Source organism: Mercurialis annua, linkage group LG3, assembly GCF_937616625.2.
Source record: "Mercurialis annua linkage group LG3, ddMerAnnu1.2, whole genome shotgun sequence".
Taxonomy (NCBI): Eukaryota; Viridiplantae; Streptophyta; class Magnoliopsida; order Malpighiales; family Euphorbiaceae; genus Mercurialis; species Mercurialis annua.
In genome coordinates this window covers 54988568-55003393 of record NC_065572.1, presented here as the reverse complement: position 1 = coordinate 55003393, position 14826 = coordinate 54988568, and the positions used below count along the sequence as shown (strand labels likewise).

The 14826-nt window shown below is 30.1% G+C and overlaps 1 protein-coding gene across 1 annotated transcript; it reads right to left on the bottom strand.

Moving 5' to 3' along the window:
- Window positions 1-8540: 8540 nt before the first annotated feature.
- Window positions 8541-13577, bottom strand: LOC126673895 (ycf3-interacting protein 1, chloroplastic). Its single transcript, XM_050368206.2, has 6 exons — window positions 13056-13577; window positions 12759-12803; window positions 12066-12179; window positions 10325-10405; window positions 9036-9200; window positions 8541-8731 (listed from the first exon to the last, which is right to left on the bottom strand). Exons 1-6 carry the CDS (start codon window positions 13377-13379, stop codon window positions 8642-8644), a joined length of 819 nt encoding a protein of 272 aa, XP_050224163.1. The 5' UTR covers window positions 13380-13577; the 3' UTR covers window positions 8541-8641.
- Between the last annotated feature and the right edge of the window lie 1249 nt (window positions 13578-14826).

Below are 14826 nucleotides of genomic sequence, written 5' to 3'. Positions count from 1 at the left end.
AAAGAAATAGGTATCAAAATGCTTTACGTATCATGAATTGTTTATTCCACAAACGACTATTTATAATTATCTCAAATTGTAGTCAAATTATTACTATGAAACTATGATATTTGTTGGAACACATATAATTATAGTGGTAATTTTTAAAATACATATTTTAATAATTTATTTACACTTTTATCTGTTAAGTTTTGATTTTTTTTTTCTGATTTTTTTTATTTACAAAAAATTTCTTTTTCGGTTTTCAATTTTGATTTTCGGTTTTTTCGGTTCATTCGACCGAACCGACTGATTGCACAGCCCTATTTTTCAATTTTTAATAATTTATTTATTTTTTATAGATTTTTTTCCCTGAAATTGTTTTTTATTTATTTATAGTGTAACAATAGTGTATATATAGTGTTTTTATGGTGTTTTTATAGTGTAAGATTAGTGTATATATAGTGTATTTATAGTATATATATATGTATTTATAGTGTATTTATGACACTTTTTAGTGTTTTTGTGGTCTATATTATGAAAACACTGCAAAAACAACATAAACACTGCAAATACACCATAAACATTTTAAATGTACCATAGATAAACTAAAAAACGGCAGAAACACACTAAAAAAATATAGATATCCCGAAAACACTATAAATACACCAAAAAAATACCAATAAGCTATAACTCAAATGGTATAAGCGCTAGACAGCAAACTGCTAGGTCGTGGGTTCAATTTCTCCCACAAGCGCTCCCCCTCCCTAAATATCAAAAAAAAAATACACCAAAAATACACCAAAAATACACTAAAACATAAATATATTATAAAATTACTACAAATGCACCATAAATCAATTTGTTCCTTACAAAATCAGTAGCAATAAACAAATCTATGAATAAGAGAAAGACGAAATAAATAATTATATAAATAATAGAACAATTTTATAAATAAAAAATTATAGATCTACAATAATTTATTTACAAAATGTTTAAATCATTATAAATAAACCTAAAAAAATTACACAAATCTAAAACGAGTCGAGAAATTTATAGCGCGAACAGAAGAGATGAACGGACTAGCGCGAATGGAGAAAAGAGTGGCTATATAAAAGTTTAATCTAAAATGAGATAAGACTTCTATATATAGTGGGTACGTTTATTAATAAATTAGAAAATAGGTAGTTTAGAAAATAAAGGAAAGATGAGCTAAAATGCTGTAAATAATTTGCCAAAATATTAAAAATAATCTCATAATTATATAGTCGTAATTAATGAGACATTGTTGAAATATAAAAACTGTAGATTCTAAGCTCTCATAAAAAGGAGCATGGCCATTAAATCTGATTTTAAATCTAGTTTGGATCAATTCAAACCGACTTAACCGCATCTGATTCGATTGTAAACAAATTAAAACTCGACTCATTTTCAATTTGGATTTACTATTCATTATCTAATCTAATTTATAGATTATTTTATACGAATCCATAAACTGATTTTTTAAAAAAACTATAAAATTTAAACTAAAAATAAAAATTTATCAGAGAGTTGAATATGAAGACTCATCGGTCGATGTGGACGGACGGAACAAATATTCAATATTTTGAACATATGTAGTAGCCATTGGCTCTACCAAAATCAAAGAAACATGCATGTGTTATCTGAGAGTTGAATTTAGCTGTCGGCCCTACCAAAATCAAAAGAAGCATGCATGCGTTATCTGACAGTTGAATTTTGCAAGTAAATATCACGATTTGTTGAAATGAAATGCCATATTTTCTCTATATCCCTAAGTCACGAAATTTATGAGTCAAATTAGAAAAATTATTGCACACAATCGTTGCACCATGTCATTCGTGCAACAAACCAATTGTGCATTAGTCATGTGGAAAATTGAATGATAAAAAAATAAATAATAATTTAAAAATTCCTTATCGCAAATGCTCATTGGCTTGATGTAAAAATGACGTGGCGCAACGGTTGCATGGGATAAACACTCGTTAAATTAACTCAAATTATAGTCGTGTTTTGTACTTAGGAATGGTCCAACAGTTTGATTCTTATCCAATAATTGCTCACTAATTGGTTCTTTAATAAAATCTGACTGGAAAAATTGATGCACAACCGAAATACAAGGGTGATATAGCAAGTATGAGTGGATATTTTATTTATTAGTTTCGCATTACGTGCTACGTACATGACTCGTGACGTGACTTATCAATTTATATATTAATTCAATTTATTATAATTTATAAAAAAAATTAGATTCGTTATAATTAATACCAGTTTATTTTATTTATAGCAAACATAAAATTTAACTTAAATTAATTTAATAACATTATTTTAACTAAATTTTTATTTTTATATTTTAATTAAAATAACTGAAAAGCCAAACTTCCATCCAATCACTAAACTTATAACTGATCATAATGGATATATACTATAAATAGGAACCATGATGATAAACATTTGTTTCAAAATATTCAAGATAAAACTAATACAGTCGACCCTCTGATAATTAATACACACGGTGGATCAAAAATTTATTAATTATTAGAATTATTAATTTATTGAATTTATATAAAAAAATTATAAAAGATATTTTAAAGCATCTACATTAATAGACCTAATATTAATATTATATTATAAAAAAACTAACTAAATACACTTTACAATCACTCAATTTAAAAAATATCAACTGATATCAAACTAAAAAATAATTATTAAGAAGTTGTATTCATAAACTAAAATAATTTCTAATATTTTTTATACTAGAGATATTTTATTTACTTTAATTTGTTTATCTAATAACTTCTTTTAAAATTTCTTAAAAGAATAAGAAAACCATAATTTGATAGTATTTTAACTTTCACTTTATGAATTAAGGTTAGTATTGTCTCAATAAATCATCAATTGTTATATATTTCTTTAAAAAAATCTCTCTAATAATTAATATTCATATAGAATATATTTTAAATATTATTAATTATTAAATAATAGAATTATTAATTATCCGACGTGGAACGAAGTTGGTTCTCTCAATTTTCTATTAATTATTAGAATTATTAATTTATAGAATATTAACTATTAGATGGTCGACTGTATTAACGTTTGAGTTTTAATAACATTATTTTAACTAAATTTTTGTTTTTATATTTTAATTAAAATAACTGAAAAGCCAAACTTCCATCCAATCACTAAACTTATAACTGATCATAATGGATATATACTATAAATAGGAACCATGATGATAAACATTTGTTTCAAAATATTCAAGATAAAACTAATATTAACGTTTGAGTTTTACAAGAATTTAAATATCGATTCAAAGTAATTTACTTTCCATTGAAATCAGAGTCTATTTTCAACTAAACTGTATCTTTATTTATTAGCTTAAATACACCAAAAATCAGCAACTTTCGGGTATTTTTGGTATTTAACATAATCTTTTAATTTTGGCAAAAAAAAAATACAACTTTTAAAAGTTTGAAATTAAAAACACCAGCACCATCTTGAATGTAAAACGACACCATTTTAAATTAAAATGGCACCGTTTTGGGTGTAATATGACACTATTTTTCAAAGGAAAACACTCATAGTTTTAATTGCAAAAAATTGAAAAATTCATGTTAAATATTGCCAAAATTAAAAGATTATATTAAATACCTAAAACACGCAAAAGTTTGTGTTTTTTGGTGCATTTAAACTTTATTTATTACTAATAATTAGTAAATGACTACATAAGTTAAGTAATCAGTTTAGTATAAATTAAAAAAGGATAGTTTGGTAATATTCACCTCCCCCTCTTATCCGTGTTTTTATATATAGTATAGATTAACACTTTGTTTGGATGGGGTGAGTTTTTTTTTTTTTTTTTTTAACAGAGATAGATATTACATACTACTACTACAAACAAAGCTACAAATCTACAAAGCTACAAACAAAGCTACAAATCTACAAAGCTACAAATCTACAAAGCTACAAACAAAGCTATATATATACATACTGCCCTTTTTACAAATATCTGCAAATTCGCCATTCACGCCATCCACAACGTTTACGTAATGCATCGCCGAGCTCGCCAAGATGACGGAATGATGCCGCAGTCGCTGCTTCTGACGCTTCTGACGTGTGAGCCTGCTCCAGATGTCTTCTCCATAAATTTTCTTCTTTTTCTTCCTTTTTGTCCACAAGGGGGTTCGAACCCAGGACCCTTGGGACTTATGCCTCACTCCTTAGCCAACTGAGGTAGAGATCATTGGCGGATGGGGTGAGTTGAAGTGTAAGTAATGGAAGGGTAAGGAAGAGTAAAGCTAGAAAGGGAAGGGAAAGGAAAGTGCTTACCTTCCTTTTGTTTGGGAGGAGAATTTTAAAGGAGTGTAAAGTAAAAAAAAATTAAATATTATAATTATTAAAATAGTTTTATAATTTTAAAAATATATGATTATACACTAAAATTAGATATTATATTTATTTTTATTAAGAATATTAATTTGTTTAAGATTAATGATGAAAAAAATATAGATTTTTAAACATAGATAACTACTTTAAAATTAATTTAAAAAATTTAAGATAATTAAATATTAAACAATATATGATGTAGTAGAAAAATTTATTCTAACGGTTTACATATTCATTATCATCTTAATTTTTTTAATATATTATAAAATGAAATTAAGAAAATAAAAATAAAAATTAGTAGTTAAGTTATATAAAAAAATAATTTTTTAAAATAAAATATAACTATTTTTTAAGTTTAGTAGTATTTTATAAACGATTAAATAAAACTAATAGTTAACTTCATATAAAAGAATAACTTCTATTTTTACAGTAAATAAAAATAAAATTAATATTTTTTTATTTAAGATGAAAATAAAACTGATAATAAAGATATTACATCATAATTATTTTTTCTCCATCGCTTACACCCCAATTTGGAGTGTAAGAAAAGTGGGGGTTTTCATGAATTAGGAGTGTAAGGCTTCCTTTTCCTTTTTCCTTCTTTAAATTTTATCTCCCAGTCAAGGGTAAGTAATTTACCTTCCTTTCCTTCCCCTCCCTTTCCCTTCCTTACCCTCAATACAAACAGACCCTAAAAGGCAATGTAGTTCATGATGGAATAAGCCAACAAAGCACTAGGATTGGCACAAAACCCACATAGATTAAGGAAAACAAGGGAAACAAGCTCGTCTATAAATAGATCAATCTCACAACCATACAGGGGGCAGACATCCAGATGCTTACTTACATGTATAAACCAAATAAAGTACTATTAGCTCAACTCTGTATAAAACTCTAGTATCACCACATCTATTATTTGGCGCCATCTGTGGAAACCTGTTGTCGAAACAAATTTAGTGATAGGAGCGGGGAGCGGTAAGAGCAGTACAAACCCACAACACCATTTATAATTAAGCTGAGATGAACACATTTAAAAGAAACCTAATTGCCAAGAGAAAGAGGGATAAGGTGGTCGAAGATCGGGAGCGGAGATACAAGTGGAAAAGAATTGTCTTACCGATTATCAAATGCATCATAAGCCCGGACCTCTCGGGAGGTGAACCAGAAACCAACCGTGATAACAACGAAGGTTGGAGGGCAAGAGATCCGAAGAGTATCGGTAGACTCGGGAGCGGATGTCAATGTTATAGGCGAGAAGGCCTATTGGGCGACAGGAGGAAGCCAGATCCGGATGAAACAAAGATCTGAGGACGTTCGAGGAGTGGGAGGCGGAAGGCTCCGAATGATGGGAGCAGCGGATATTCGAGTAAGTCTCGGCAGTGCAGAAGGGCAGGAAATGACGATTACCTCCCCTTTCCAAATCATAAGTAGAAAACTCCCATATCGGTATCACTATGACATTATCATATCGATATCATAACACAGCAGAGAAAAACAATTTTTTGTCAAAAAAAGCCTGATTAACATTAGCATATTTGTATCATAATACTATCATATCAGTATCATAATATTATACGGTTATGATAATAGTATGATAAGGTTTATGATATAGTACGTCATGATAATGTTATGATAATATTTTATGATATTGTTATAATAAAGTATATTATGATAATGTTTTTATAAAAATAGGTTATGATAATAATATGATGAAATTAATGATAATAGTATGATAACGTACCAAAAATATATTTTTACAGAAAAATTATGATACCGAGATGCTAATTTCACTGCTTTTATGATAATAAAGAAAAATCATATTTATTTTAATACCAAGAGTAAAAATATAAATATGTAAAAAAATATGAGGTATTTTTGTAACTTTTTCGTATTGATGTAAAAAATGCATATATTTTTAAGATAAAAGGCTCACATTAGCCTCTTTGATCAAACCAAAAGAATTTTTAAGACCCTCAGGTGGAAGCGGGCTCACTTAGTCCTTGAGGCTGTCCAAAATGGTTCATATTGCACCGAACGCTAACTCCGTCAGTTTTTTTCTGTGAAGTGATGACGTGACATATATGAAAAAGGTTCAAAAACATCCTTAATGTTTAAAATACTTCCCATTTTTACATTTATAACTTTTTTTAACCATTTTCATCATTTTCTTCATTTCAATATCAATAATTAAATAATAATTAAAATTAAAAATTTATTAAAACAATCGAAACTCCATTAAACACTTCAAAATCTAATTAAACAAATCGAAATTCAATAAAATCATTCGAAATTCAATTAAACACTACAGTATGAAATCCAATTAAACACCATAGTACAAAATCCTAAACCCTAACTAAAATTGATTGAAAAACTACAATTAGCATAATTTAAATCAAATGATTTTTTTATAATTAACATAAAATTTGATTAAAATAGACTTCAATTTATCTTGAAACTTAATTTTATTTCAAAATAATAAATAAAAAAAATTCTACTACCGCTTACCGCCGTCTTCTTCCACATCCGCTCCGGTCGAACACCAACAACGAAGCACCTCGTCTCCTTCATTAAGGAGGAAACGAGGTGATGGTCTCCTCCATTAATGGAGGAGACGACCAACTCGTCTCCCCCAGTAACGGAGGAGACCATATCTGCTGGTCTCCCCTATTAATGGGGGAGACGAGCTGCTGGTCTCCCTTGTTAATGGAGGAGACGAGCTCGTCTCTCCCATTAATGGGGGAGACCAGCAGATCCAATCTCCTCCATTACTGGGGAGACAAGCAGCTCGCCTCCTCCATTAATGGAGGAGACGAGGTGCTCCATTATTGGTGTCCGAAAAAAAAGCGGTGGTAGGCGGTAGCGGAATTATTTTTTTATTATATCAGAATAAAAATTAAGTTTTAAGATAAAATGAGTTCTAATTTAATTAAATTTTTAAATTGATTTTGTATTATGGTGTTTAATTGAATTTCGATTGGTTTCATTGAATTTTGATTTGTTTAATCGAATTTCGATTTGTTTAATTAGGTTTTGAAGTGTTTGATGGAGTTTTGATTATTTAAATAAATATTTTAATTATTAATATTTAAATGTAGAAGAGGGTGAAAATGGTTAAAAAAATTATAAATATAAAAATGGTAAGTATTTTAAACATTAAGAATGTTTTTGAACTTTTTTCATATGTGCCATCACAGAAAAAAACTGACGGAGTCAGCGTCTGGTTCAATATGAACCATTAGATCAAAGTGAGTCAGCTTCCACCTTAAGGTCTTATTAATTCTTTTAGTCTGACGTTAAGGGTTAAAGTGAGCCTTTTGCCTATTTTTAATTTTTAAGGTAAATATGTAAATCTCTCGTTTTGTAGGTTGAGCTATTGTGATATGGGCTTGGTGATGTTAGTTGTTAGGCCTTGTGTCTTAGGTTTTTGGCCTTTGGTCTTGTGAGGCCTTTTTATGGCCTGGTTAGTGGTGTATCTCTTTTTTTAAGCAATAAAATTGCTCTCTTAGTGGTTGACCAATTTTTTTAAAATATATTAAGTTTAAATAATTTTATATTTTAACTATGTTATTTTGTATAGATATCTTGTTTAAATTCCTCGATCGTTTTGACACTTTAATTAAATTTTTGAGCTATCTAAATGTTTAAATATGATTTTGTTAATTGTTATGTGAATGGGCGAATTTATAAATTTCTATATTAGTTGGTGTTAGTTTGAACTAATGAATTTTAAACGGTTAATGAATTTTTTACTTTTATAGACGGGAAGTTATGTAAATTTATATTAAATTTTTAAAGTGAAAATTGAATTGGCATTTTATGTTAAGTTCGAAATACAAAAGAAAGCTTATATAAGTATCGAGTTTTCTAACGACATAGTTGTTGATCCATAAGTTTGAAAATCATTTGAGAATGATGATGATATTGAAATTAAAAGCGAGAGGTGTTCACCGAAATTAATCAAAACCTTTTTTTTTTCAAAGGTTTTATAATATCAAAAAATAAACTTCGCTTTTATAAATAATGTAATTAATATAAACTTTTTTTTAGAGGAAATATAATTTATTTTACATGACACTTTTTTGTGGTTAAAAGTCCACCCTCCCCCTTGAATTTCTAATTCTGCCACTGGAAGCACCCAAGCTTTTAACAGATTAGTATTGCATAAAGAAGAAACCATTGTAGAGACTTGTCATAACATTGGCTCAAGCAAACATATACATTTCTCTTTTCACATTAGTTCATCTACATGATATTCACACTACTGAAGAGAATTATAGAATAAAATTAATACTACTGAAATACCGATGATAACCGGGAAAGCCGACACCAAGTATAACGCTCCATAACCCTGCACGAGATTTTGGTTATAACTTCATCAGTCACTAACTGTATTATACAAGAACTTTTTGAATCCTACATTTCGACGTTTCATTTATGTTTCTAGAAATGTTCACGAAACTCCAAAACTATATATTTATAACTTACCGCCTTCCTCCTCATTTTCTTAATCATCAATGTTTAATGTTAGATTAGCTATTTCTAACTGTAAGAGCAACTGTATAACCAAGAAAGCCAACTAGGACATAAATACTGCATATATAACCAGGAAATGTCGATGAAAAGCGTTAAACTAATTAAAGAAGAGAACAAACCAAAACTGCAGGCACTTCCGTTTCATTGCTTTTGTCAACCTCTTCAATCTCTGCAGCTGAGTCCCAATCGACGTTCAATCTTTTAGCAGCTTCTCGAGGATCTACACCAATGTCGGTTACTTTTGCATATAGGGATTTCTTTGGCTTGGTCTTTTTTATTTCAACCTGTTCAATAAACATATCTCGTATGAATTATATAATAAATTACAACATCAGCACATGTTCCGTACAATAATTTCAGAAAACGATATTGAGTATAATTTAGAACCAAATCATTAAAAATGTTGGAAAGTTAAAGATAAGAACAAGAGGAAGCTTGGAGAAATTGAACAATTGGTAATTGCTCCTAATTTTCTTTAACATGGGAGAAGGGATGTACATACAAGACTTCTAAAACCTTGATGTCAACAAAATTCTACCAAGGAGATGGGTTAACATGTTCAACTCATTGTCGAAAAATGCAAAATTACTATTGAAAAACACATCAACAGTTTTGAAATCCAGAATATGAGATAAACGAAAGATAAATGGCGTCTACATGGTAGAATCAATAAGGGGGACACAGCACTCTTTTGTAAAAACACTATATATATAACAATACAAAGCTAGCTAAAATCAACAACATAAATTAAAATCTTAATTGGCCACTTTCCGTGAGAAATTTATGTGTCAAAGCCTCAATTTAGAACTATTTAGGCGGAACAGATGCAGAAAAAACACCATATTATTCTCTTAACAACAAATGGCAGGACAAATTCTGTTTGCATTCTCTCTACATGGCCTACTGAATATTGCTTTATATTCTTGCCTAAGGATTATATTTTTTCAACTGCTATAATGAGTTGCCCTTTATAATCATCACATGTACAAGGAGATTTCTATTATCATAATGTCAAAACATAGTCCAAATGAATAAAAAAAAAAAAGAAGTTTCGTCAACCCGATTGCTACCTGTTGTTCGACAAATGGTGTACAAGTTAGATAACAAATGTTGTAATCATAAAAACCATGCCACAGAGAAAATGGGGACTTTGAGTTAGCTTAAAGTTTATCATAATGTAGTTGATGAATGAACTCTGAAGCAATTCGACGCGTTAGTACTAAAGCAGTTTCAGAGACGCAGAGTATCTATGATAGTCTCATCAGAATAAGTATTAATAAGTCTTTTAAATGGAAACAGAACATTTTGACGTAAGTTGTTGTCGTTTTTAAAGTTATAGTAATGAAATAAGCTAACAAGAAGAAATTCAAATCATAGCATTTCTAACATCATTAATGTCATATATTACCTCTAAATTAGGCCAAACCGTCATTTCCTCTGCTAGCATTTTTAGTGCAACACGATTTCTCGGGACTTTACCTTCATTCACCTACATTACAGAATAACAGTAAAAGAAATAAATAGAAACAACTTGATTGTTTACATATAAAGAAAACAAATCTAATACTTCCAGGATATGACAAAAGGTTTTAAATCCCAACATGGAGATATGGTAACAGAACTTATAACCACACTCAACTTGTAAACTCATTCAAATTTTAAATGTGGATTATCTATTAATTTATTCACCCGTTTTATATGCTACTATATACATTGGCATATCGAGAAAAACACACGAAGATGGAACGTATATTTTTGTCAATCTAAATTATAATATTTTCATTCCTTTTCCGTGGGGTGTGCAGGTGATTGGACTGCTTTAAATGAAATGAAAAGGCAGAACTGGAAAAGAAATGACATCGGGCATAATAATTTCGCCATTCATTAGCATCATGCTTGCGTTTTGATTATATCAGCATATGTATTTGACTTCCTAACTTCTTCATGTCTTATGTTTTTCCTCTCATGTGATATTTTCAGCTTTATTCACTATACTAGATCGAGGACATCAAAGCTCTTGCTTACTAATTGTGCTAAGTGCTCTACAATGCATGCGCCCGAATCTTAGAGAGGGGAAAGACCAATAATTCTCCAGATTCTTTTAGAAGGGCCAGGCAAGTTGAACATCATTTCTAGTAGTCCTTATTACTAATGGAATACTATGTTCCCTTTTTAGTTAACATTTTAGAAAATCAAAACAAAGGAGGGCCCAGAAAGCATAGAATTGATTTAACTTAGTTGGGATAGTATGCTTTAACTTTCTGTAAACTGGAGCAAAATATTTAGTTACTTCCAAATAAGCCCTAGCAAAGTGTAGAATATTTTGAAGGGGTTCACATATGACTAAGGAACACACATATTTCCCAACCAGTTGATGGCACATCCGTTTTTGGAGCCGGATGTTAACCCATTACACATACCAACGATAATCCACTGTCCTTTTTCTCATTGCCATTGGCACTCTTCGGTGAATAAAATTAAAAGCATTACGCTTATTCTAACTTTTCCACTTATCTCTTAATTTGATCCTCATTCTACTAGACATAAAACTGGTCAGTGTAATATAACAATTTCCTTGTTCAATACTCTGACTCTCTAAGTACTTCCTAATAAGCACCAAGACCTTGAGGATAATTTATAAATATCAAGGTTCTTTCAGAACAGCAAACCTATTTTACAGTCATAAACAAGAACTATCATCACTTTTGGAAATATCTGGTTCCTTTCTACTCGATGATCTATTTCAGAATCAGAAAAAAAAAGTAGCAAGCAGAGAATTACAATAGCGCCCAGCCGATCACTATTCACTTCCACAAAGCACTTGCAACACATAGGATTTTGATGTCCTAGCTTATGAGTGAGAAACATGAAAATTACAACAAAATCTAAGCATATTAGCTTTTACGCTGAAGTTAGTACAATGTGACTCTTTCCAATTATTCAATCATGTATTTTATCTCTAGAACCAGAACTGGATTATCTCTAGGCAGTATCAAGGTTTCGTTAGCATAAGCAGAAATAAAAATTAAACAAAAAGTTATTAATTGTGCAACTGAATTAAGATATTAGTTCATCCACATGTTCAGATTTAGAGTGAATCATGTGAGACTTGACATAAGCATGGAATGGTTACAAATATAGAAACTTACTTGTTCTAGAGCTTCAGCCAAGTCCTCTCTGGTGGGGGCATCAAGATCTTCGATGCCAAGTAGCCTCCTTCTCTCAACTTCTCGGGGGTCCTCAATCGCTATTGTCAACTTAACCTAAAAATAAATTAAAAAATGAAAGAACTTAGTGATTGCATTAACTCCGATATATAGAACACATTGTTTTAGTTTAGGAAATTAAAATTGAAATAGCAAGCACGAAAGAGCAAATAAAAAGGTAACACAAAATAGCTATACTCAGTACCTATTTCACACAGAAACCAAAACTGCAGAAACAAGAAACTCTGAAACCATATCTTTTAGTATAAGAATAAGTTATAAATATAGAGTTTCGGAGTATTAGAAGCACTTCTGAATATAGAAATGAAACACCTGACTCTGAAAATGGCACGGTTTCATTACTTTTAAAATGAATTTTATGTTTTCGTAAGAATTAAATTGTAGCAACTTCTCCAAATATATTGACTTAATAGATTTCAAAGTTAATGCATTCTCAGACCATCTTGAAGAGCAAATAGAACAATTTACACACTTTTAAACAGAGCAATTGACAATTCAAACTAAAAGTACTTCATGATTAATACTAATAGAACTCACAAATCAATACAATCCAAAGTATGTATGCATAGTTTAAACATAAATTGAGAACTAAAAATTTAAATAAAGCCCCATTACCTCATTAAACATCATGTCTCTATTTTTCTTGAGAAGATTCAACACCTAACAGAAAACATTAACAAAATACACATTATCTACTTCAATGAAAATACAAAGGAAAATTATACGTCATATCATTTGTGTAACAAAACAATGATGCGTGCCGATTTCATACGACTCTGGAATATTTAATGATAAAAAAATATACAATAATTAAAGATTTTCGATCGCAAATGATAAATACTTATTAGTTTGTTGTAAAAATGATTGCATGAAATAAACACTCGAACATAAAATACAAAAAAAAAAAAGTACCCTTTTAATTTCTTCAATGTATTGAAGCTCTTCCGGTGAAGGAGGTGGCGCATCTTCCTCATCTTCATCCTCATCTTCTTCATCATCTTCGTCGTCTAAGACGCGCAGTTCAATGTCTTCTCTACCAACGAACAACCCACTCTTCTTCCTCTTCCTTCTCCACCTTCCATTACTGTTACCATGTAAGCACAAACTACTCAATCTTGTTCTTGAACATAGTTTTTGATGATTATAGTATCCAAAATGGAAACGGGTATCTACAGAATATGAAGAAGATGAATAAAGTAATGGAAAATGATGAAGTTGTAAAGCCATTGTCATCATCACTGTAAGCTTATATAAATCTTTTTTTTAAAAGACAGTTTGTACAATGTTGAGGGTAAGGATTGGTTAGTTAATTGACATGTTTGTGAGCATTTTATTTGGTGTTCATGTGATAGATTTGCAATGTAGAGAGAGTTCTATGTGACTGAAGAAGATGTGAAAGCTGTTCAATAATTTTCGTGGTCACTATAGCAGATCAGTTTTTCCATTTTCATTTCTTTGTTTTAGACTCTACTTCAACTATCTAGCCCAGCCCAAATTGTTTTCTGACCCAATACACCTTACCACTAAATTTTTGAAAATTTTAGGCTAAAGCTACGAAAAAAATAGACCCTCGTAGTTTTTACAAAAGTATTGATCAGCCCTTTTACTTTTTCTGGTTATAATTAAGGCCTCTTTATTTTCAAATAGAACAAATATTAACCCCTTTTATCCAACACCATAAAAACAATCCTTAATGACTGACATGTCTCTTATAATCATATAGGAAAATAGTTCAAAAATAATTTAAATGTTTAAAATATTTATCGAAAATTTGAGGGGGTAAGTGTCCAAAAAGTAAGTTAAAAAGGTTTATTTGTTCGATTTTAAAACAATGAGGGTTTAATTGTTCAATTTTAAAAGCACGAGGGCTTAATTATGCCTAAAAAAATAAAAGGGCTGATCTATACTTTTGAGGAAAAATTGAGAGTTTTTATGTACCTTTTACCAAGCTTTTATGTAGGGACTCATAATTTTTTTTAATAATAATCTCTCATATTTTAAAACTTTTTTGTATATGTGCCTAAAAGATTATTTTATTTCTTTTATAATTCCACTTAGAGATTAGAATAAATATGAGATTGGTTGGACCAGTTCATTGGGGTCGAACATTTGGAATCAGACCATTGGGGTCGGACTGTCGGTCGCCGGTGGACAAACCGTCAAGGTCAATAGTCGGACCGCCAGTGGCCAGTGGTTGGTGGCTGAACTATCAATGGTTTATGGACTGAATGACTATGATTAGTGGTCCTGCCGACAGTGATGGTCGGACCAACAACGGCTAAATATTAAAAGATTTAATAAAATACTATTTTGCTATTTATGAGGGTGAACCCTTGACCTCTTTGTAAATGATCATGTGCTTTGGCCTAAGCAAAATGCTTATTGCGGTTAATATTTGATATATTACCTTCTCTATTAATACATGTGAATGCATGAATAAGACTAATTAAATGTTTCCACGTGTCGATATTGGTAAATGGGGCCGATACTCGGGCTAGTGGTGGTCGGGTGGTCAAATCTGAAGTGGTCTTGGTCGGATACGTGGCGGTTCGTGGTCGGACTTGTTGCAGTTAGTGTAAACTGAACTTAAACTCAATATAAAGTGAATATCAACTTAAAGTAAATAATCTAAAATAATTTTTTTATCAAACTGATTACAAATTTAAATTTAGCCTAATTAAAT